This window comes from Sinohyriopsis cumingii, chromosome 15 (genome assembly GCF_028554795.1).
Source record: "Sinohyriopsis cumingii isolate HCF-2022 chromosome 15, ASM2855479v2, whole genome shotgun sequence".
NCBI lineage: Eukaryota > Metazoa > Mollusca > Bivalvia > Unionida > Unionidae > Sinohyriopsis > Sinohyriopsis cumingii.
In genome coordinates, this window is record NC_142975.1 from 43,467,030 (window position 1) to 43,494,672 (window position 27,643).

Consider the following 27,643-nt stretch of genomic DNA (forward strand, 5'->3'; position numbering starts at 1 on the left):
TGTCTGATGCTAAGTTTGTAAGATAACCCAAGATCAATAACTGAACAAAACAGACAAAGTGAAGAAGTTGAGTGTGTGACTGCTTACCACACATAACAATGTCACTTCATAATATAGATAAGATGAATAAAATTACTGGTACTCAAGTCCAAACTTCAGAAAGCAGGAATATGAAAATTAAAATAAATTACCTACCCTTCGCTGCTCAGAAATTATTTCTGAAGACTAAACAAACACCAATCTGAAATATTAATACCCTTAGATGGGGAAAATAAAATAAAGGTGCATGGCTTTGTCAGTAGAATGTCCTAAGCCTACAGTCAAAAGACACTGTTTAGTCAACATACATGTATATTCATTTCTGAAGTAATGAGAAAGTATGTTTTCCCAATTATGACAAGAATATCTAATAGTAATAACTGCATCTTGAAATCAGTGAAATGTAACATTCATTTAAATGCTCACATTATAGATAGATGGAACAAATTACTCTTTAAATGTCTTGCATAACTTCATTCTTAACAGTGCCAGACAGCCTGTAGTCATAGATGTGTCTGAATATTTATGCCCAAGATAACTCTGTTTTTTATTTTGTTTTAATTCAGAGGTATGGACCATGCAATGTGAAATAAAGAAATAATATGTTATTTAGTGTTACCTTGCACAGAAGCCTTTAAACTTTACCTGTCAATCAATGATCACAATTTATCAGGCAGTTACCATGGCCAACCAGTCAATCAGAGCTTAATGAAAGAAGCAATTTTTCACAGTAGCAACTCAATTCAGACTGAAACTAATTAAAAATCATCCGTTTTCTATACTGGAGTCTCAGCTTTTAAATAGAGTATATGATACTGTTCAATATTACACATGTATATGCAAACAATAATGCTTTTTTTAAATAGAAATTAGAAAAACAATTATCTTTTTCTCAAAATGATTTTTAAAAAAACTATTTTTTCTTCTTGAAAGTGTAATATTATATTTATCCCAAGTTAAGTCACCCATAATTCACGATAAGCCCACCCCTTATTTTACCAAAATTTAAGCTAGCCATCTGATCATTTGAGAAATACTATAGTTACCTGATCTGTCAAATGGTGGTACTGTAATGGTCTCATTCCCACTACCTGATCCCTCATCTTTTAAAAAGTCTTCATCATCTTTCAAGGAATCAGCGAATTCAAAATCTTTTTCCTGAAATGATAAAGAAATACAAAATAAAAATGTTATTTCAATAACAGTTTAGAAACACCAATAACTCAAAATATAGGCTTCTCTTACTTCTTCAGGTCAGTTTGACAGGTGTAATTTTGTTACAATATGTTAGTTATATTAAAACATCTAAATTGCAGGTGCTAATTGAGTATGGATTTTCTCATGTGTATTAGGTTATTTTGGTAGAAAAATTGTTAATAACTATTTAATTTTTAGATAAAAGATAAAGTTCATATAGGGATAACAAATATATGCAGTTTACTAAACTGTAAATATCTGTGGAAGCATTTTGGGGAGACTCTGAACTCTTTGACTCTAAGTCTTATCTTGTGATCAAACATTTAAAATGAGAACTCTCAAACACCAACATCTACCCTCTTCCAACCTTGATCCAGTGGATATATTACAAAATATGTAATACATATTATATGTTCTTGCTCTATAACTGCAGGAATAAGTTGGATTGAAAATATATTTTTAAAAATGTCACTGTAAATGCAGTTTCTGTTCATTCAATATTTTACCAACTCAAAAGGAGCCCTGAGGAGTAGCTAAAAATGTACACCTCTCACTGATGATGGTTATCATATGAGCAACTTATGTACTATGTTTCATGAATTTCCACTCAGTGGTTTAGGAAATATGCAAAAGGAAAGACTGATGGACATGTGGATGTAACTACAGAGGGTATCCATCTTTGCTAGCCAAAGTTCTGGTATGTTAACTTATCTTCACCTTGGCAGATCAATCAGATATTTCAGAGCTTTGTCCTTGCAACATCTAATGGATTTCACTAAAGTTCTCTCCTTTAGTACGTAATGCCAACTAACCAATGGTGTGTAACAGTGGTGTACTGTAATCAGCCAAAAATGGTGGATGCAACGAACTTCAAAAGGATACTTTGTAAGTTTAACATCAAAAGTATGACTATATACCAGAGAGAAATGGTCATTACATGTGTATTTGAGGAAAAGAATGTATTTGTTCAATCATGGACCAGCAGTGGAAACTTGCTTATTATGAGTCCATTCCAGTTGTCTCGATCATGTAGGAACAGCGTTCAAGTTTCAACAACTTGATTTTGATTGGATACGGTGGTTTGCAGCTGCATCCAAAGAAATTCACAGACCCGAAGCACTGAAATATCTTATTGATCCACCAAAGTGTTGATTGGTTAACAGATCAGAACTTTGGCTAGCAAAGAATTGAAGGGTATCAAGCATCAGGATAATCCAATCAACTTAACAGATGGGTATGATGTCTTGTCTTTGTAGCAGTTAAAATAATTACCTGACAATGCTTGTATTATTGGATAATCCAATCAGCTTAACAGATCAGTGTGACCTTCCTGTCTCTCACTCACAAAAAGCAAAGACAAAACAGCTCACATACCGCTGCTTTTATCATGGTCTATTCATGGACCTGAGATTGCAAGATTCACATTAATTTCTAAAACATCATACAAAAAAAATTAACTGTATGGTCAAAAATCAATTGTCATTTTTGCGAGTCCTATATTTTGTACTTCACTAAATCTCTCCTATAATTAGAAAATTCCCTTTCCTCAAATCATAGGGTTGACTGATTGTAATTTTATGGCGCACCATCACTGTAAGACTATTTAGTGCCATAGAATAGGTTATATGTAAGATTATTTACAGTTGATAAAAGGTTTATTATCGACCAGCAATAATAAAATCAAACAGTTAAAAGCAAAATGGTGAGATGGTGAGGGTAATATAAAAGGCTTCCTGATCAATGGGCAATGTAAACAGAGCGTGTCAATGAATATTTAGTGAAAAGATACTTATTATGAATGAAGGTATATACATTACATAAAAATAATCAAAGTGATAGCATAAAAGTTATATCTTAGAATAAATGTTTACTTCTTTCAGGAATTTTAAAATGCAAGAAATATTTATTGTATCAAAAAGTTCTTTCATGTGATGAACATTGTAGTAATGATTGCATGCAGGTTGGAGATCGAAGTAATCTATCATAAAGCGCTTCACAAAGAATGGTTCATTGCAAGAAATGCACTATGATGGATCTTTGACTTTTAGCATATAGGAGCGAGTTTTGTTGTGTGTTTTTCACTAATGATGGCTGCAGAAGCCTTTTCCTCATCCTTTGATCCATCAGTGTTAATTCTAAGTGTAGCTAATTCGCCCCTAAATGTTCACAAGTAGAAATGCCCCGGTTTTATTTCAAAAAGCCTGGGGATAAAAATTAAAAAATAAATGAACAGAAGATTAACATGCTTGTTCACTATAAAAAAATATCACAATAAAAAAGCTCAAATCAGAGAAAGCATCACCTGAAGCACTTAAAAATAGTTTCAACTGGTACTGATTTCTGTGTTAAATCAATCATGAACATAATGTATGTCACCCATTCAAAAAACAAAATGAGACTTACACAAGCTTCTCAAACAGATCTTATGTTACACATGTCAAGACCATAAAAGTCATAAAATTCTGTGCAAGATAAAACTAAGTAGTCAACTAATCCTACTTTAATCTGAATTGGTTTCACCTTTTGTTCTTCAGGTACTGCCATGTAATACATACCCAACTGTGAACAGACAAGACCTAGACCTGCTGTCACATAATGGGTAAAGATATGGAAATTCATGCTGTACAATCTACCTAAGAGTTTGCAAACTGCACAGGTAACACCTAATCTGTGTTCTCATTATGACAGATCTACTCTAAGGTGCTTCCTTCTTGGTGATCACATCACTTGTGCTATACAGCTGATAGACCTTAACGTGTTAATGTGATCTGGGGCATATAAATTTCTGGTGATACAAACATGTCCATTTTTACCCATCTCAAAAGATTTAAAGAAAAAAGCTAGAAAAATGTCTATGCAACACCGATATCCCAAACCAATATAATGTGATTGAACAGAAAAGTACAGAAAAAACTGGGGCCATAACTCTCTTAACTGTTGTTTGAAAATTAAAATTAAAACTGATCTAGGTCTTCTTAATGTAAATCATCATACCAACTCCTGGTTAATTTTGATTTTCCCATCTGACAACATGATATATAATTTTCCAGTCAATAGACATATAGAATTCTTCCATCAATAACCATGATATATAGAATCTATGTTGGGGTTTGGACCGAGACAAGAAACTCCCAGTCAAGGGGTTACATTATTTGTCTCCCAACGATGCAAGCCTCGTGGGGAGACATAATGTAACCTTGCAACTGGGATTTCCTCGTCTCAGTCCAAACCCCAACATAGATTATTTTTCTCATCCAATATTTTCCTTTAAAGTAAAAGAACTCTTCACTAGTGTAATATAGTTCATGTGCAAATGTTTACATGTGGCTCATTAATATAAATTTATTAACGAGGGCTGTGGTGTGACCGTTGCATCTGAAGTACACAGCTTATATGCGTGAGCAAAGAAAAATAACAACATAAAATGTGGCACAGTAATGAGGTATTATCACATTTAATATATAGATGTTATATAAAATCTACATTAAATAATTAATATTTATTACAAGAAACTTTCATTTTTATCAGTTCCAGTTTTGAATAGTTATATTGTAAATAATGAAACGATACCGGGTATTCAGCTCTACTGTAGTTTTACTTAGTACAAGCTGTAACGAAGAGTTACATGTTGCATTAGATTATTCATGGTAATTAGTGATCTGTGTCACTATTGTATATATCTCTCCTTTTCTTTGGAGGAGGTGAAACTTTGTGACATACTTGTGTTGTCCTTAATATTGATTGTAAAATTATCCGTATAAAAGACCCTCCAAATACAGACCCTACCTGATAACCATGTGCTACACTTTCAAGTTCACGGATTCTTTGAAAATTTATTTTTGTGTCTTGGAAATATGGCAAGTGCTACAGTGAAATTTGCTTATGGATTAATGTGTTAATGGATAACTGATTCTTTCTGGCTGGTAAGTGCATTATTTGTTATTAAATATTGTGGGTATATTTTTTGTTCACCTGGATCACAATGGAGAGGCTATGAAGTGTATAGGTCTATAGTCTGTGTTCATTTCACACAGAATGAGAATTTTATCCTATCTGTAGCACAGTACATTTTCAGGTCAGCGTCATTAAATGTAGCTAACAGTATATAATTTGATTCACATGAAGTATTTAAAACTAGTTAGGTACATGTAGCTTTAGATACATTTAATGATGCTGACCTGAAAATGTACTGAGCTAGGCCTGCAATAGAATAAAACTGACCATGTTGTGTGGAATGAACTAGCATATTATCAAAACACTCGACATTATATGCATGTGTCTTTGTCTCTCTCAAAATGTTTTTGTATGGTGTGTTCTCAAAGATGGATTGACCTTAAGTTCCTATGTTTTTGTTATAGATTTGTTGTTGTTATCTGATTTTAAAACAACTACATCAGACACAGCAAAAGACAACAAGGTTTTTTTTTTTTAAAGTAGTTCCGAGCATGTGGACACCAAGACTGAGACAACTGTTCTAAGATGACTAGACTGAGATAAGAAAAGTAAGTTTAGCAAAAGAGCTAGATTTCTCAGTTGCATGGGTGAGAAATATAAATCTCCTATCAGCAGACATAATATATAATTATTCCATCAATAAACATAATATTTAATTCTCCTATCAACAGATATGATTTTCCATCAGTTAAGACATGCTCTATAATTCTTCCACCAATGCACACACACACACACGGACATCCATATATGGGTGTATACGAAAGTGCCCTTTAATCTAGTACCATGACTAAGGAGTACTCAACAACAAGAACATCTGTATTGCATACAAATTTCATCCTGACAACAAAACTGCAATTCAAAAATTAACAGTTTGTCACCTTTATTCATATGATAAATTGGTGCAACAAACATACACTTCTCTAACTATGGGAATTCTACACAAGATGAAATAAAATATGATTACAAAGCTGCTGGAAAATGACACAATGTCAGTGTAACCTGATATAATCCCCATTACCCCCAAATTCATACAATAGTTATTTCTTACACAAATCTTCAAGTAAAAGAGGGATTATCAAATATCATGTTTATTTAATAATATCCACAATTCACAGAGCTAAAGTATGAAAATCATTAGGGACATGTATACATATGTACTGCTTGTAAATCCAATCACAGATCAATTATAATTTGTCTAATTTTGCTGCTTTTATAAACTGCAAGATAGTGCATTTGCATTATGCATGTAATTGTAACCTCTGATTTATTTACATGTCATTTGGGAAAAATTTCCTCATTAATTTAATTGAAAGTTTGCTTAACAATAATACTGGATTAAATCTACATTTCATACAAGAAAATCACTTCATAAAAAAAATATTTCAAAACCAAATTATGTTGTCACTTCCAATTAGAAGCTCAGTGTTAACATGGAAATAATGGCCTTAGGATATTTCTTTACTGGTGGTATACGACAATGACACATGCAACTCAGATAAACTTTTTTTTCTTTAACCTCAAAATCCAGACAAGGCTCTGACAAAATTATAAATTAGATATCAAGGGCACTGGGTTTGGGTTGCCACAAGATCAATACAGTCTGACCCAGATTTAGTTTTTTGCACCTGTCTCAGGTGTGTATATATAGGCAATGCAAGTGTGAACAGGTACTGCCTCCCATACGCACAGGCCATTGAGACACTCAAATAAATGTAATGAATTTCACATTTCTTATTCACTGTCTGTATATTCTTTAAACTGGCATAGTGGAGATCTTCCATGAAATTCCGATGACACTAATGATGAGATAAACAAATCTAAATTCTTTCAAAACTTTTGAATTTTTATTTGAGAATAAAAATAAGTAACCCGACTTTCAGTGTTTACTTTACCTAGAAGCTCTCTGTCTGAAACATCTGTGAAGCCATAATAGAAAAGATCAACCTAGATGCAATACAGAATAGTTCAATATTATAAATATCAATAGCACAAATCTTACTACATATACATAAAGTATTACACTTAACGCCTGAAACCAGACAGAATGTGACAATGCCATTAAATAACATAATTCTATCACACTACATTTCCAGGGCCCTGAGTGGTCAAGTGATCTAAAGCGATCACCATTACGGATCACTGCCATTTCACCTGTGTCTGTGTGGGTTCGAGTCTCGGCCTTGGCCAATGTGGCTACATGAGAAAGCTTGCCAATAGCTTCTCATGGGTCGGTGGTTCTTTTTGGGGTTTTCCCAGGTTCTTCCTCCACCGTTTATACTGGCTGCCATGTATAGTCTATCCTGTGCTGTAAAATGGTGTTAAACCCAATAACAACAACAACACTACATTTCCAGATTCTGGTGATTCGATCTTTTCTGCTTTATCTTCCAACATTATGCTTGTGTAGAGGTTATTTTCAGTGTGGCTGGTATAATGTATAAAATGTAATAATTGTTAAGTCTTCCTCACTCTGTCTGTAAAATGAGATAGGGCCAATAGATGTGAAGACAGATCATATTTCCACTGAGACTTCTTTAAGTCCTTGTTAAATTGACTTGGAATATGGCTGGGGTTTATTTTGGTAGTGTTATAAACTGTGGATCCCACATATGTTTAATAAAAAGGTAAACTAGGAATAGAAATTATCATTGATGTGATCTCTATTGTGGCACAACATACCTCCCCATCTCTGCCCCCTCCAACTACCCATACTTCCTCAGCCTGTATCGCAAGATCCCTAATCTTTTTCTTTTTTTTGCATCCATTTACATCTCCTTGTTTGCAAAATACCATACAAAATACAATCATCCCTTTAGTGTAGATGCTGTTCTGGTGACTAGAAGAACAGCCTGACAACAGACAGGCAGGCGGATGAACGATATTGCCAACAAAATTATAGCTGCAAAAGACCAGAATTAAAATACCTTAATACATTCCTACAAATCTTACCATACCAGGAACATAAAAGTGTAAACATAACTGTGCTTTTGCCAGACATGTGCATCACAGATGAGATATACAGTCTGGCTCATTAGGTTACATAATACATAAAACACCTGGGGGGAGGGGACTAATAAATAATATGCAGGTCAAGTGTGTGTCATTTATGTTTTCTTTTTAATCTCTTACATGTGTTTAAGTTTTGCACACCTAAGCTAAATCTGAATGTGAGCAACAATTTATCTCAGAGGTTGCATTAATTAGGATAATGAATGAAGTTAAACTAAACTTAAAGTGAGCAAAAATGGGTTTGGGGAACAAAGCTTACATACATACAAACATGCTTTTCATACCATTCTGTTCAAGACTCTCTCTCTCTCTCTCTCTCTCTCTCTCTCTCTCATACACACACACACACACACACTTGACACATTATAAAAGAATACAGTTTGTAGTAGACAAGATTACAATATTAAGAACTCATTTTTTTTTAATTTTCTTTACATAATTCAATCTCACCTCAGATAAGATCTGTTTATAATGAACTATTGCACACTATTTCACCAGCATTAATATTGACCAAACCCTCTTAAGAATTATGTATTTGCACCAGAAATAACAGTTATTTTCATGAGCTTTCTCTTTTTCATTGATTTGTTAATTTAATTTTAAAAAATTGTATTTTCACTATTAAAATGTTATCCAAGGAGATCAAAGTTCAAGCGACAGGTGGTGTAACTCCATAGCTATGATAACTATAGTCTGTTCTAATAAATAAGGTGGATATGTTTTTCTCTCTTTAGAGTACTACAATGAATTTGTGATAAGCTACTGTTACTTTTCATGGTGGGGGGGCAAGGCAGAGGTGGGATAGGGTGTGTACAAAACTAGTTGTAAACAGGTTTTAACAAGTTGTACACAAAAAATACTTGTTCACTCATAATACTAAAAGAAAACGTCTGTCATTTGATATTATGAGATGGAGCAAAAAAGTCCTAAAATGCATAAATAGCAATCTGATTAAAATCAAGTCTCTGCTGTCTGTGAAGATCTGACAACAACCACTTAAGGGTCATATTCAAGGCACCTTTGAATTAGCCAGTGGAGATGCAGCTTTCAAAACTCTGAAAGTGAATCAAATCATTAGGTACACATTCATGATCTTCATCCACATTGCTCTGTCTCCAAATGCAAATATATGACTTCATCTGATTGGTTGACAAAATTAGCAATTATGGTAATAACATAGGTTACCAGAACATGACCCCTAAGTGGTCGCCTTCAGAACTTCATGTATAACAGCAGAGATCTGATTTTAATCACATTACATAAATAGCATTTCAAATTTAAATCAGAAGAACTATAAAATGCTAACACAAACTCTAAAAAAAATTGTCTAGCATTTTCAGAGCTCTAGTTATAAACTATGATTGAGAATCCACCATTATGTACCATTTTTATTAACTATATTACCCAGATTCCATTATTTGAAAAACCTAAAAGTAACAGCTAAAATATGGGCTCTTATCATATGCCATTTCATTAATAACAATCACCTCAACGAGTCAATCAAATACTACCACTGTGGCCTCACTTGATAATCAACCACTGAATAAATCCCACTACTACCAGCCTCACCTGAAGTGCCTCCTCAAGTTAATTAGACACTACCACTGTGGCCTCACTTGAAATGTTTCATTGAGTTGATCAGACACTACCACTCTGACCTCAGCTTAAATGCTTCAATTAGTAAATCATACACTACCACTATGGCCTCACTCGATAAGCATCATTTTGTATGCTTACAGAGTGCTACACAAAAGCTATACAACATATCCAAACTTGTTGAAAGTGACAAGTGTCTCTACTGCCAGATTATATGGCTAATTTACCAAATAAAGCTGTGTTCTAATCTTCAACTAATTCAGGTAGAATGGTCATCAATAGCCATTAAAAAATAATGGAAATTAGAAGTCTACTTGCATGCTGTGTTGAATAAATTCTGTCCACAAAAATTGTGTCCAGGTGTCAACCATGCGAAATCTGGTCACTATATATGGCTGTAATGATCATGTAAAGAATTCCTTTATTGCTCACTTAATAATAACATTCTGTTCTAAGATGAGACTTCCAACAATGTAAAATATGCATCCCCTAAGGTCATGCCCTTAATCAAGCCACCTAACATCTACTAAGAGGCTATATAATGGTCAAATTAGGGTCTCTTGAGTAACTATCGTGCAAAAGAAATATTAATGTACATGTACTTGGATTTGCTTTCCCATGAGTTTCCAATGTTATGTCGCTTAATCACGCTAAATAGCAACTACTGAATAGGCTACATATGGTCTCTTGAGTAAACTACAAATTCCTATCAACTGGTTCCTGAAATTAGCCCATTCTGTCACTTATAAATTTAAAATTGTGATTAATGATCTGTACAAACAAATATGACTATGCTACTGCAATATTCTCTTTGCACAGTAAATCAGAATAATTAAATACCAGTAAATATGTACATGCAAATTATGTACAATTTGGCCAACATTTATATATAGCACAATGCATGATGTGAACTTGTCCTGGCATAGTGCACAACCAAATAAATGTCAAGCTGTATCACAAAAGTGCATACCAAGCTGGAGCATCAAGTCTGAGCTTTCTTTTTCTCCATCAATTATGTCACAAAGTGTCTGGCATGTTTATTTGATCCAGAAAACCACTGGCAGTACTGCCCAACTTAAGATACAGACTACTTTCATTTGTGCAGGATATAAATGCACATTGTTGATGATTTGGTTTATATTTTGGATCAGGTCTATTTCATCCAAGGGAAAACAGGAAATTTGTGCCTATCTTAACTGTACAGTTTGTAACCTCCAGACCCCTGAAGGACACTAACAGCTCTATTGTTTACACTTATCATTTTTGCATTAACATCATGATGACACAATGCATCAATGCACAAGATAAACTCTCAGAAAGACTAGATAAGTAATTACCCAATACACAAGTTTGAGCTGTAAAGTGACAAAAACTTTATCTTCAAAATGGACCATGGTAATCACAAAACCATAAAATGCAAAACTGCTTCAATTTAAACAACCAGGTTTACACAGGTGCTGAATAAATTAATCAAACTTTGAAATGATTTTCAATAAATAACTATTAACATGGCATCATATAAATACAGTAGCTAAGCAAAACTCTAATTACAAAGACTATACTCAAAATCCCTATGATCAAAACTAAACTATTCTCCATATTCTGAATTATCATACAGTGTATACATCACCTTGGAAGGATTTTATGATTTTTACAAGAAACATGAATCCCCTGCCACCTCTTTTTTGTTGTTCCAATATTCTGGGATAACTTCCATGCCAGAAAGTGTTAAAAGCAAAACTTAACCAGTCAATAAGGTAGTAAATTCCAAGACCTAACCAAAGTCACTTCAGTAAAAAATGCAGGTCACACTGACCTACTTTCAACAGAAACATGCTATGCACACCAACATGCATCTGCACACAACACTAAATAAGCCCCCAACCCACCCATGACCCCTACCCCACCCCCATGAAAACTGTACAAGAAATGGCTGCAGTGTTCTTTATTAGCCGCCAGAAGCCAGGTCAAAAGCTTCTTTGTCAACAAAATTTAAAATGATAACTGCTGACATTTACAATAGTGGAATTTTTTCTTCTATTGCTGCATTGATAATGCAATGTACTTTTAATTCTGAGCCAGCTACTTCAAAAGGCACTGAGAAGGCAAGAACTAAACTAGACTGATAAAAGGACTGATGCACAGACCAACAGATGACAGGTAAAAATGTTTGTTCCTTTCACATTTGTGTAGTTAAAGTTTCACAAATAAAATCCCACAGACTGGGCTTCACTGTGTAATTTTTTTCAGTAAATTATTTAACTTGTGCACCATTGTATTCATAAACACAGACAAATCACGTTTCCTCATATTCCTATATGTGAATGATCATGTTTTCCAGTGCAGAACATTAGTGCTGGATAGTTCTATCCAGCCTCCCATGTGGACTGGAGTCACATCACTTGCAACTTACTTCTGGTTCAGTACCCATGACTGTAGTCCCAGTCCATTTTTAGTGCATTTCTTGATCTCATTTTGGTGATGATAAAAGAATTAGAATTAGGCATTAATGGTGTTTGTTTTTAGAATATGTGCATTACCATGTGATTGCCTTTGTGTATTTTGGCAACAGTGCACGGTGAGTAATAAGTGATGCATATCCAAAAATAAAATATGTGACCCATGGTATGTTGATTGTTAACAGTCTTGCCTCTCAAAAAATGCCAGATAACCTATGACAAGATCTTCACTGCGAGTTCATCTTTAAAGGTTTTTTTTTATTACTAACATATGATTTATTAGATTTTGACATAAAAATGTAAAGTTCAGTACTGAGAAACAAATGTAGAGATTATACAGGAAAAATAATTGTGATCTGAATCCATGAGACCTTTATCCTGTCTAATGAACAATACTGACCTTCTATTGCATGCAAAATGTAATGTACAGTAGCAAAAGATTCTCAATTTCCACTTGAAAATTCTTTCACAATAATCAAGATAAACATTAACTGCAACACATTTACATACTAGAACTAGCTATGATTGAAGTGTCTGCAAACTGACCATTTTGCACCAGCTGATCTAGCTACATGTTATAAATTCATATTCTCATCATTATTTCTCATGGGTAAATTAAATCTATATAAATCAAAGGTTAATCAAGGACTCTTTCATTATTTATTTGCCCATCTCAATTAACTAGATAAAAGTGGACTTTATTTTTTGACCTGTTTTTATCTGAATCACTTGCACAAGCTATCAGCAGCACACAATTTGGAAGCTTTGTATTGCCACAGTTACATCAGTATTACAATATGCCACGTCTCTAATGCAAAGTTCTGACCCTCAGATGGAATTTTCCCATTCTGCACCATAGCATATTGAAGGATTCTACTAATCCCACTTGTCTAATCTCAGATCAAACAAAATTTGTGTCCAGAGGTATACCCAGCATTCTAAGTGTTTGACCCATGTCTATTAAATATTAAATTTCAAAGTATTGAGCTCCTACATAAAATGATGTTCTACCTTTTTTAAACTATACAAATATATCATAAAAAGAATAATTTTTATTAATTACTCATGACAATGAACAAAGGCTGTAATCAAAGAGCCAACAGTTCATATTAAAATAATGTCTCAGTGGCACAATGAGAGAGCTTCTTATGTGGCACAGAAGGCATATCAAATAATTTAAAGATTGGTGTTTGGTGAGGGTCTTTGATCTTTTCATGGCACAGCATCACAAGTAGGTTATTTAGTGCTGTGGCAATTGGGAATAAAGTGCCTTGCACAAGAACACACATTATACTAATCAACACTTATTTGATTGGCCACAAGTCTGGAACTGTATTGGTTGTCTCTTACCACATGCTGAATAGCACACAGAGTGGGAAGGGGATTTTGATGGGATTCTGGAACGTGCACTAACATTACCACTTGAGTACACCTAACTACACATATGTATTTTAAGTTTGACTACCTGGTTCATTTACTGATTTTGAAATTTGCTGAAACATGCTAATCAAAGCAACAAGACTGCATATTTGTATACATTATCATGCAAGACAGAAACATTACATCTATAACTGATGTGAGCTGAGGTAACAGCCTTCCATGAAAGCTTCTTAAATTGGTTTGTCCATTGTTGAGATAAGTCTTTACAGAGAGAACCGATTTTGCTTTTTACATCCAATTTATACAGCTTATCATCTGCTGGCAAAATAAATAGACTGCTTCTCACAGGAGATATCTTGTTACCTAATAAGCAAATTATCAACAATTCCAGAGCTTTTCAAAAGATTCAAAATATGTGTCCATGTACAACCGCTTGAATTTTCTTTTTAATTTTCATTTTGTTTATCTCTGTTGGGGTTTATGGGGGGGGGGGTGCTTGCTTTTTGTTACCTGAAGCCATGCAAGTCTTTGCAAACTAAAGCTTCTTCTTTCGCTTTTGTTGTTGTAGATATTTTTCAGTAGAGGGCTTCTAAAATAAAAATAAAATTTTCACGTGTGTGGTTGTTTGGGCTTAAACACACTGGTGCTGTATTTACAGCTAACCACCTCTAACTTCAGACAAATCATTTAATTGGGGTGGTGAAGTGTTTGGTTGCATTTTTTTTTTTTTAAATGCCAGCTCCCAAATAGCTTTAAAGACATATTTGTGATCTGAGGTATAGTGAAATGAACCTTCTTATTGTATTTGTTGAAAATATTTAATTACCATTGATGTTTTAAAAAAAATAGTCCCTGCTCAAAAGAAAGTCCAGGCCCTGCCCCCACCCAATTAAATGGGGTTGCTCTCTTATGCTTTGGACTATTTGGCCATGGAAACCATTTTAAGAAGATAGATTTTACTTTTATTGTGGCCACAGATGCTGGACAGCATTAATATTAAATACTTGGGATGGGGGGAGGTTACAGTATGAAACATGCCTTTATATACCTGTGTAATTTTCTAAGGAATGAGATGCTTCACTCAGGTTACTATAATGGGAACATTAATAAATTTTCCCATCAATTATAAGGGGAAATGTTTTTCCCCTACAAGCAAAAACAATAGGATGTACAAGTCACATGATGTAAATAGCAACACAATTTAATCATGCAAATCACATTAATAACACTGAATACAAAAAAAACTTTCAGATATTTAAGAGGTCTAATTAACTATAAATTTGTATTCTAGCTTCAGGCAAATAATTCTATTGTACTTACAAATTAATATTTTTTTACATGCATTAAAATACACTTAATTTTAATTACACTCCTGAAGAAAAAAAACACACCAAATGCCCCATTTTGTTGTCGTTGCTTGAAGAGGCAAAGAAATGCATTTATCCCATTCTGATCTGAATCTATACAGTATCACACTACATAATGTCTTTAAGTGATTTTGAACTTGTACTATTTTATCTTACAGCAACATAGTTCAGAGACCAGTATGGAAGTAAAGTTTTACTGCAAAGGCCCTGATGATGTGCAGTGCAAGTTCCAAAAAATATGAAAATCAGGCTACTAGTATGTCAGACCATTGTAATTTACATCCTGCTGATTTGTGAGCAGGGTCAGTCATGGCAACAGCATGGCCCACTTGTCTGACCTGCTTGTTCTACTAGTCTGACAAGTGGGTCTTTAAATTTCCCTTGCCTTTTAATTAAAAGATTCATGGAAAAATGGAGCAAACACTTTCTAGAAAAGTGGAAAATTTTCATGTTTTTTACTCCTGTGGAAACAATTCTGGTGAGAATGTTTTCAACTATAATGTAAAGTTAGTCCATTCGGTAAAATCAACACATAATGCATAGCATGATATTATGTCTCGTCATTTACATGTAGAGGACATTTGCTAGAAACGAGTGAATAATGGATATATTTTTTCAAATGGGAGAAAAATTCAGTATTTTCTCAAGTGACAAAGCCAAAATGAAAAAAAACCTCATATTTTCATCCACAAGATGAAATATTGGGTTATTCACTTGGAGCAACCAAATTTTCTTTTTATATTACACTTAAAGGTGTTGTGTTGGCTAGCCATACATATTAGCGATACATATACCATAACAGACTGAAGTAACTGTCTTCTTACTGTAACCAGTGTGATCAATCATGTCAGTGGTTTACCATATATGTTCTGCAGTGTTTTGTGTATATTCACACAGAAAAAATCAGTAGTAGCATGATTCTCATTCCTAATTCAAGGTAACACAGCATATTTAAAAACAAGTATATGTACATTGTGGGATTAGAACTTTCTCGTGAGGCAACCATACTTACAGGTTTATACAGGTGCTGAATAATAATGATAATGATATCTACATGTATTGACAGAGCAGTGGAAAAAAAATATTTTGGTAATTCATGACAAAATGAGGAGACTGGATGTGAAGTAATGTGGTTATAGCTTCCATATCTTATTAATTAAAATCAATGTGAAAGAAAATGATATAGTCAACTTAAAAGTCTACAATGCCTTTAAAACTCTTTATCGATTTACAACCTGCTGTTCATGCAGCTCTCTTACAGGAAAAAAGTAATCTCAATAACCATGTCATACTGAAAAATATAACCAAAATACTTTTATCAACCTGTTTTCTAAAATATAGCCTTAGATCTGATCAACCTGTGCTGGTTTATCAAATGACTTAAAACCCATTCTAAATGTGGCGGGGCCCCAAGCGGCCGAGTGGTCTAAAGCGCTCTCCGTTACAGATCACTGCCATCTCACCTCTGTCTGCGTGGGTTCGAGTCTAGGATTCGGCCAATGTGGGTATGTGAGAAAGCTTGCCAGTAGTTTCTTGCGGGTCAGTGGTTCTTCCAGGGGTTTTCCCGGGTTTTTCCTCCACCATTAATACTGGCCACCATGCATAGCCAATCGTGTGCTGAAAAATGGCATTAAACCCCACAACAACAACAACAACAACTAAATGTGGTTAAGACTGACCCATGAATAAAAATCACATTAGACTGTAATATTAAAATTGGACTGGACAAACAAGTATGACAAAAGTTATATATTACAGATGTCCATACATACTTTCAGCTTACACATTAACTGCTTTCCAGGCAATTCTTTTGTTAAATTCTTGAGACGAATTAAAGTAATTTTGCTCACATCATTACAACAAAACTAAACATGTGTCCATACTACACAGATATCCCTGCAAATGTGACATATTTGAAAATAAAATGCTTAATCAAACAGTAGGGATAACTTTGTAACATTAGGACGTCAAGAGATTAAAAACCTGACCCAGATTTTCATAATGAAGACCCCTCATACCAAATATTGTTTCAATCCATTACGTCTTGCAACGTTATTTAGTGGCAAGTCAAACAACGGCCATAACTCCATACCATTTACACAAATCTATGAAATCAATTTTAACCGAGCTCTTCCTAATTCAAAGCCTCAGACCATGTTTGGTTTAAATTCATGAACTCTTTCAAATGTTGCTGAGCAGAATTGGAAAAACAAAGATCCAAGTAAATCTGGGCTCATAATTCCAAAACATTTTGCTTAAAAATTGTCAAAACTTTACTTGACCTAGGTCTGCTTAATATATAGCCCTATACCAAATTTACTGTGTGAGAAGGCAATTCAGGATGCTATGGAATGGGATGGGACATGATGTGATGTAACATGACATGTCTTGAAAGATGAACCTGGGTAACACTAAAAGCCCCCTACATAGATCAGGCAGGGAAAAAAATAAAAGATTTCAATCTTGAATGTATAACTAGTAAGAAATTGTCAACCACATTTAAAAGTACCAAGGGCACAACAGTGGGGATATGAACTCATAGACAGATTCAAAAATGTATTACCTCAATTTCAGAAGTACAAAAAGACCCTTAAGTTGTATTATCAGCAAACAGTACCTGATATTGTTGACAAACTGGCAATAAATTCCTTATAACTGGATTCATAAATGAAAAATTAAATACCATATGTGACCAATTTATGTCAACATATGACAATAACTTTTTGCAGTATTAATCTTGTTTATGCTATTCATTTAGATCTACAGTTAGATCTTTCAGAATCAGCCTGGGTAGACAGAAATTTAATAGCTGGAAATGTAACATAAAAATATTAAATAGGTGACCTTAAGCTTTCTTTCCTTGTCTATCATTTGAACAAATGTTCTAAGACAAGTAAGTGGATATGAATCATCAAATCACCACCTTGAAGAAAATATAAGCTCTATTAAGTTCGCCACCTGTAATAATTAACATTCCATCTTGTACACCTGTGCATGTATATCTTGAATCTAAGGAAATTTCAACCCAATTTAGGGTGACATTTGACACCCAACCCAGGACTAAGAAACCCTTGTCAGACATGAGATAAAACGTTTTTCCTGGCAAAATAGTGTAAATTTTTAATTTGCTTGATCTAACAGCAGTCAACTGTTGATTATAATTATGGGTTTTAAAACCACTGTGCCTGTCATAAAACAAAAAACTTTGGTACAAATGTTATCTTATGTTACGTGTTTAGGCTCGAATAAATAGTAACACAAGAAAAAGTGAGAACAACAAGCTTTGAAAAATTTAACAAATTATTTATTTCCCTGGAAAAAAATACTGTAAAAATGAAAAAATAATAACTTAGTTTTAAGATTTAAAACAAAATGCTTAATTAAAAGTAGGGATAAATCCAAAAATAATCCAAGAATAATCCACAAATAAAATTTTAAAAGTCCTAATAATAAAATGTTCTAATGAATTCAAGTTCGAATCCTGATGAAGAATCCAAATTGGATGCTGTATCCTGTATAGTGTGGTTTTCTACAGTTCCTTGTAGAAACACAAGAAATAACACTCTGGTGTTGGAAATCCGAATACAATTTTTAAGAAATGTCTTTGTTCAAGAATTCTGTATGAGCACACATATTTCCAGGAAAAAAAGAATTATTGATTTTGAATCCAAAATAATTCAAATAAACATTAAAATAACTCCATACTGACACAACAAAGAAACACCTTGACATCATGTGTTTTTAAGTCCAGACTGAGATTATTTCTCTAAAACAATGGTTATACAGTAATTTTGACAGTAATTTTGCGACGCAGAATAGGTACCCATATGAGGGTCACGTGATCATGTCTACATAATATACTCTCAACATGGCCCTGACAAAAACCAATCATTTTACTCTAAGAATAAAATTTACAAAATTTGTTTACTTCACAAAAATTATTTACAAGTCTAGGGTCAGGTATCCAATACAGCCTCGATCTCACCCTTATTATACCCACAATGAAAATAAATTAAAAAAATAACATGTTCACGTGGCTGTAACTAATTTTGAATTAAGGTCGGGAACTAGGTCAGTATTTATATGTGGCATGAAGTAGTAGCCTACTGCCAAGCTCTGTAACATCAAGGTCATGTAAGATACACTAAAGTGAGTGGTATTATTGAAAGGTAGACAGATGTAACTCTACAATGATACCAAATAATCTGGACATTCTAGTTGCACTACAAAATACAGTGGGGAAAAACCTAACTTTTTGGACCCCTTTTTGTTTTCACCCAAAATTCACCAGTGGTCGGAATCCTATTTTATGTCCAGATTTTAGACTTTTTGGCCTGAGATCTAAGGCAGACCAGTCTGAACTGCATACAGACAGGTGAACCTTCGTGAAAAGCAGGATACAGTGGGCGTTTGGAATAAAGAGTGGTCTCGATATGAAAATGATGGGCCCGTTAAGCAACAAAAAAAAGAACTCCAACTTTTACCCTTCCGCTCATGCGCGAGCAAAATAACCAATGAAAAACGATGTTTCTAACACAACCAGGCATTAGGCTAATGAAAATCTTTTGAATGTTGATGTATTAGGATGTATTCAGAAAAAGTCCCAAAATGTGTTTCCTACTCGCATTTCAGGCGAAAATGGCGAAAAAGGCTCCAGGGGTTAATGAGTTAAGTGTTCACAAATGAACAGTCAAGGTCAAACTATTTTCTGGAAAAAATTTACAAATCAAATAAACAAGAATATATTATAATAGCATGTAATAGAATTGAAAAGTTGACAAACAAACAATAAAATTAAAATAAATATAAATTAAATCAGATATATGTAACAGTTATACAAGTCAGTCTCCATACTCCTATGAATGTTTTTTTAGCATTTTCAACTGCTCAAGCCAAAGTCACCACAATCTGACACAATACTTTCAGCAAACATACATGAATGAATTTTGGTGCTATTGTAAGAAGTTAGGAATCAAAGATTGGAAATTGCTAATAAATCATACTATATTCTATTTGAAATTACACAATGTCAACATTTCCAGAATGTGAGAATATACTATACTGGGTCACAATAATTTGTGGTTCATCCTAAATTATCTTGTGCAGAAAATTAACAAGATTCTCCAAGAATTTGCCAAAGTTTCCAAATATAATATCAAAAGTTGGCAAAGCTAGCCATCATTCTGTGCAAGTATTTTTCTTTCATGAGACATTAGCAACTTCAAAGAGAGGGACATGGTGTTTAACACATTAACCCCTGGAGGTTTTTGGCGTTTTCGCCTGAAATTCAAGTAGGAAACATTTTGAAAGCTATTTCTAAATAGATCAGAAAACACCAAATCCCAGGTGATCTTTCAATAACATACTGCCTAGTTGTGTTAAAAACATCATTTGTCATTGGCTATTTCGCTTGTGCATGAACAGAAGGGTAAAATTTGGAGTTCTTTTTTTCTTTTTCTTTTTTTGCTAAACAGAGCTGTTATTTTTGTAAGGAGACCACTCTTTATTCCAAATGCCCATCTTATCCTACTTTATGCAAAGGTTCATCTGTCTGTTTGCAGTTCATACCGGTTTGCCGTAGATCTGAGAACAAAAAGTCTAAAATCCAGGCACAAAATCGGATTCCAGCCATTGGCAAATTCTGGGTAGAAAAAAAATTGGGTCCAAAAAATGAGGTTTCTCCCTCTGTATTTTGTAGTCAACTAGAAATTCCAGATTATCTGGTATCATTGTAGAGCTACATCTGTCTACCTTTCTATAATACCCCCCACTTTAGTGTATCATGCATAACCATGACGCTACAGAGCTCGGCAGTTACTATAGGCTACTACCTCCTGCCACATTAACTCGTTGCTAGGGGTTAATGTGTTAATGCAATTTCAAGATAGAGGTCACTGAATCATCTTGGACCAAGTTGTCATTGTATATTAATTTTATGTAAATATGGTATGTGTCCAGTTGTATGATTTGTAATTTATGCTTATAGAATTGTCTTCTTTCAAATTATGCTTACAGCATTACCCACTATGTTTGAGTTTCATTGAACAATTAGGACATATCTTTACTCACTTAACTTACTGTGGCACATATGAGTTGTCAGCATTGATTAGTAACACCTTCTGCACAATCTTCAACTGCAATTCGCACCATTTACAAGTATGATGATTGATTTTTCCAGTTATGGCACATAGCAATGATCAAGATGCAATCTCCCTGGTAACAGTTTGTATACTTAAACTATATATAAAAAATGTAATGTAATTATCACATCTGTTCCTCTTTCTTTCCATGATCCATGTCTGATAAAGTATTTTGCTTTATCAGAAGTAAAGAGTTTTTTCCCCTGGTTTCCTTTATGTCAGTCAAATTTTATATCATGCAATTCTGCCAATTTTTTATGAATGTTTTCCATGTACTCTCTGCATTATTTGAATTGACAATGTGGCATGAATTAAATAATGTTATATAAAGTAAATGACAAAAATAGTACCAGTTTCTTTAAATCCTATGAAATTATTGTTGTTGCAGAAAGATTTACATTTGAACTTGGTTATCATGCAATACTAAGGAGTTCTTATTACACAGAATAGTTTAAACATTTCCTTGTCTATGCATACATAACATGTACATCTGTGTTTCTAGCATAAGGTTTCCAGACTATGGAACACCAGAGCTGTCTTAGGATGATAATTTTTGGTTATATTATGTGCACACCTCTTTATATGTGGTACTTTTATCCTTATATGATGTGCAAACTTCTTTAATATGCAGTGGTTTCATCCTTCTATGATGTGCAATCTGCTTTATATGTGGTGCTTTCGTCCTTATATGATGTGCAAACTTCTTTATATGATATACTTATGTGCTTATAATATCTGCAAACTTCCTTATATGTGGTGCTATTATCCTTATATCATGTAGTACAATGGAAAAATCTTATATTCAGTTGAAACATTGTTATATTTGGTGCAAGCATCTACAGTGAAACCTGTCTTGAGAGACCGCTGCTATGAGAGACTACCTGTTTTGAGAGACCAGATTTTCCATGCACAGATTCATTGATCATTTAGTGTTATGACCTGTTATGAGAGACCACCTGTCTTGAGAGACCAGTATTTGTTGGCAGAAGGGGTGGTCTTTCAAGACAGGTTCTACTGTATATGATGATGAGTAATGACTGAACTTTCGCAGCTGCACAAAGAGGCCTAATGGAGATATATAGTCTTACTACACAATTAATTTGTTTAGTGACTACACTGAAATAAAATGGTTGACTCTATGTCTAATGGTCTCAAACAAGTGAATTTAGATTCTTACATTGGGATATTTGAAGAACAGAAAATCTCATCCGTTATTGTGCGCAAGATTTATAAGGATCTGACATGCTACTGGTGCAAAAGAAAGTTCATCAATTCAATATAACACTATTTGTTCATTTTAACTCCAGAGTGTTTCAGCCATCTCTGATATTCTTCAGCAATAACAAGATTTTCAAACCAGCTGCTGTGGGCATTTCATTTGCACCATGCTGATTTATAAAAAACCAAGACATTATTTAGGACAAAAATACATTTTAAGATTTCTTTTGCAAAAGCACAATTTCAGTACGAGTTAAGAAGGAGAAGTTGCCATAACAAACTTTTCAAGATGGCCATTACAGTGGCCATATTGGAAGTCTGGTCAGCACCATTTTCATTTTACACCCACTGACACATCAAATGAAATCTTTCAGTAAAATCCCATGCTGGCATGACAGTTCATTGAGGAGTAGTGATAAGATTTCAAGATCATGACTGTGGTGACCATACTGTATGTCTGAGCAGCAATGTATTTATTTACAATCAACTAGAGACATGGTAAGAAGTCCTACATTGTAAACCTCACGGTGACATGACAATCCATCTACTAGTAGCAAAACAATAAAATTCTGTGGTAGCCATATTAAATGTTGGAGAGACACCATTTTCATTTACAACCAACTAGACCACAGAATGAATGTGTGTGTATAAAGTTTCATGACAGTTCTCCAAATTAGCTTATGATAAGTGGTGATAACAAAAATATTAATGGACATACAACATGCAACCCTAAAAGTCTCAAAATTAATGGTAGTCTGCTAGTCCAAGACACATACATTTTCTATCTCACTAGTGATTTACATAATTTCATTAGTTCAATAGCTAGTTAATCTTCATAACTATCAGACAGTGTGCTGTGTGAAAGACTAGTGAAAGTTCAGCAGGACAAGTAAATTCCCACTCTGCTAGTCCTTATGGCTACAAAGAAAGGCATTTTTAATTCTAAGCATGTAGGTTGCTCATTTCAAACGAACATTATGAGTAAAATAATTTGAAAAGATGACACATTTTTATGCCATTTTCTGAACTTTCCTTCCAAGTGAGCACAAAGTAACATTCTGTTTATGCAAACAATCATTGCTTTATTTCAAGCTAAAATAATGCCGATCAGTAACTGAATAGAAGAGAAAAGAAGACCCCTAAGTTAGCAATGTTACCAGCCAAGTTTTCAAAAATACCAAAGAAATGAGAACAGGATGAAATGCAAAGTACATGAATAGCACTATAACAGCCGTACAATTAATATTTTGTGCTACTGCAATATACATGGGTATGTAATTATTATCTTGTATTGTAGTTTTTATTTATAGTAGTCGTATATAATGATTTGTGCACATGCATGCCATGTAAAAAAGTGTACTGTTGAATGAAATTTTGTTTGTAAAATTAATTCCTTCTGCAATGCGAATAAAAATAAATGTACTGTACATCACACTGTTCTTTAGGTAGTTTCTCTGGTTTGATAGAATTCCCTCTCTCTTACCCCATTTATGATTATACCAAGATCACATTTGTGGACTTGACTTACAACACTTATAACAAAACGTACAATACTGAACATTGTTGCCAACTCTGTTCTAACAACAGATGTAACAGATAAAGCAAAACTGCAAATTATTAACGGTGTTGGTATAGCTGATAGACATGGGAAAGACAGATATTCTGATCAAAAGTATGGCTATGCAAGACAAAATGAATTAAAAGAAAATAGAAGGTGATAAAAAGCTGTGGGACCAGTTGCACATACAAAAGTCAACATTTAACATGACAAAAGCTGTGAGACTAGTTACAAATACAAACATACAAGAATCAGCACAAAATGGGTGAAAACATGATTTGGGTTTAGTTTGCACATAGAAGGATAAAGATTTCACACCAAATGGATGAAAAAAGCTGGTGAACTAGCGGCACATATAAGAATCAACATTTAACACCAATGGGGTGAGACAAAAGCTGAACATAAATCAAAATTAAACAGCGAATTAATTATATGTATCCAATGTACTATTATGTTGTTGTTGTTGTTGTTGTTGTTGTTGTTGTAGGGTTTAATGCCATTTTTCAGCACAAGATAGGCCATACATGGCGGCCAGTATTAATGGTGGAGGAAGAACCCGGGAAAACCTCAGAAAGAACCACCGACCCACAAGAAGCTACTGGCAAGCTTTCTCATATACCCACATTAGTCAAATCGGAGACTCGAACCCACGCAGACAGAGGTGAGATGGCAGTGATAGAGGGCGCTTTAGACCACTCGGCCACTCGGGGCCCCGACTATTATGTTGATTACATAGATATTAATTATGTCCATGCATCGATGGACACCAGTTAATTTAATTAGCAATATCTGTAAGCTCCCTCTGTACTTTGAATGATTTGAAAATTATTAATAAACACAGACATTTTATCTTCATGTGGGGAGCACAGCTTCCTGCACATAGGGGCACCTGTAAACATTTTTTTGGTCTACATCCTTCAAACATTATGGCTGACCACTACATATTTGCCCTCACCCACTCCAAAAAATATTTCTGGTGGGGAGGAATCTGGATACATTACCAATGAAGAAAAATGTTAAGATTCAATGGAGTGGCTTGTATGACAAGGGGATGATAGGTATCACTTGAGAGTTTTAGGTGCCACAGAAAACAAATTATATTCAAGCAGAAGAAAATATACACAGATGGAAGATTTATATAAAATCTTCACATAGAGGATTATATGTTCACCAATAGTATGGGTATTAGTACATAGGACATTGAATGAAATATTTTAGTCATATGTAAAGTATCTTCAAATAAAATCATGTCTGTCCCATGTTAAATAATGAATAATGTTGGTAGGGTTCTATCTAAACCAAAATTGTTATGCAATCTTGTTATTTATTCAGAATATATTTTGTGATAATTATTATCAGTACCAAGATGCCTTCATCATTATAAACTCTCTCTCTCTCTCTCTCTCTTTTACTAGAATGATTGCGCATCGCACATCATATAAGGATGAAAGCACCCCATATAAAGAAGTCTGCACATCATATAACGACAAAAGCACTGCATATAAATAAGTTTGCACATCATATAAGGACAAAATCACCACATACAAAGAAATCTGCACATTATATAAGGACAACTGCACCACATATAAAGTTTGCACATCATACAAGTACAAAAGCACATCAAATAAAGAGGTTTCCACATAATATAATAAAAATTATCAGCTCTGGTGTTCCATACCAGATGCCCCAGGATGCTAGGCAAACAAATGCCAGGGTCATAACCAGTATCTGAAAGCTGACCTGCTGAAAGCCATGTTCAACCCACTTCAGCATCATGTGGACTAATAGTCAGATGGGCATTTATTCATATCCATTATGTGAAATGGATAATCTCATACTTTTGATGCATACAAGATAATCACAGACAAATTATACTGTGTAATTGTTATGTATACAATTTCATGTGCATTATGTTTGCAAGTCAACCTTGTACTTATTATGTGTACAAGGTAATCTCACAATTATTATGTGTAGAAGGTAATCTTGTATTCTTGAAGAGGCAACATCTAGCCATTCTGTTATAAAAACTGATAAACTCAGCAACTGCAAGTGGAAAACTTCTAAATACTTTATTTAAAATATTTGCCTTTTGCCTCTTTCACGGTCCTAACCTTGTGAAAAAAATAATTATCAGTACATGTACTATGTTTGATGTCAAGAACTTTGGCTACAATCTTTATAATTATCTGACCAAGTAACATTATTTGTATTTATCCAACCAAATAACAGTACCTATACATATACAGGTTTTTCACCTGTAAAATTTAAGTCACCAGACATCGAGAATATGTGACAAAAGCAATCTTCAAAGCAAAGATGGAAGCCAAAGCAAATATCCACTTTTTTGTGATCACAGCTTTTCCATTACATAGTTTCATAAGGCTGTATGATCAATGTATGCTTTCCATCATACACAGAATTGTTAGCAATGTACATCTATATACTTGGTTGAAAGAGTTGATATGCCTGTGATGGTCTGTGTCATAGTGATGTGCCAACAGCCTTTGATCAACAGTCTTTTGATGAACTAAAATACATATATTCTCACTTGACTTTCACTATAAATCCAAGTCTTGATTTCGAAGAATTGTTTTTTGAGCACTTTGTTTTTCAAGAAAAGAATAACTTGAAGTAAATAATTTGAATAAATAAATTCCAGCCCAAATGAAATACTGGACACAACAAAAGTACAACTTATTCTGCTCCAATCTTGCAGCACAAATGAATAATTTCTAAATAAATAAGATTATATACTCCTGCACTTGACCTCAGGTCACAAATACCATTCTCTAAAAATAACTATTACCTAATGGAAAATTGCATTCTTGAATGTTCCAAATGATTTAAGATAAAATCAAAGTTATAATTAGAAGGTCTATTACTAATACTATAATATAAAATGTGGTAAACAACAAAAACCCAGCATGGGAATTTCCAATCTTCTAGACTTAGACTGAGATAAACATATTTACAAAACCAAATTGATAAATCAGGTCAGGTAAAAAATGGACTTTATTTTGGACAAGTTCAAGTCCAAAATACGATTACTGTATCCACAGCATATAATGAATTTTAAAAAAAAATTAAAATGCAAATTAAATATACATACATGTAACACCTCCCCTCATAAAGAAAAAGAACGATTTATGTCAAATAAAATTATGAAATCTTATTAACGACAAAAAGTATACATGAACCAATATTTCTACACTCATGAAATTGCATTTATCAGATTGTCTTTGTCCCTTGATGTAACTGATACCAATATTGTATTCCTGCAATATCAAACTTCACATTAATAATCTAATTTTTGTTTATCATCTTGCCAATGCAAGTAAGGGGTCTGCAATCACTAAATAAAATAATTGAAGAAGGACCTAACTACTGCACACTTCAAAGTGTTGCAAAGCCAGTATCAAAGCCAAATATTCCTTCTTGATTGTGGAATAAATTTGTTGGTGTTTATTTAATTTTTTATGCAAATAGCACACTTGATGATCTGCACCATTTTTGTCTTCTTAAATCAATACTGCACCAAACTCAACATCACTTGCATCAAAAAAAATATGATTAACCAAAATTTGGAACTGAAAGAACTAGCGCACTCTTAAGTATGGTCTATAGCTTAGCAAAAGACTCCTGACCTGTTTCTGAAACTTGGTTCTCTTACTCAATACATTTTCAGGATTTCAGCAATTATGGGAAAATTGGAACAAAATTTCTGAC

At 33.8% G+C, this 27,643-nt stretch overlaps 1 protein-coding gene across 13 annotated transcripts in view; it reads right to left on the bottom strand.

Annotated features, from left to right (window-relative positions):
* Window positions 1-27,643, bottom strand: part of LOC149781703 (basement membrane-specific heparan sulfate proteoglycan core protein-like) — a 438,170-nt gene that overhangs the window by 367,064 nt on the left and 43,463 nt on the right. For all 13 annotated transcript variants that reach the window (XM_089935800.1, XM_089935795.1, XM_089935799.1 and 10 more), the window contains exon 2: window positions 1,086-1,197. In XM_089935800.1, the coding sequence (XP_089791926.1) occupies window positions 1,086-1,197 (112 nt within the window). The remainder of the gene's footprint in view (window positions 1-1,085; window positions 1,198-27,643) is intronic.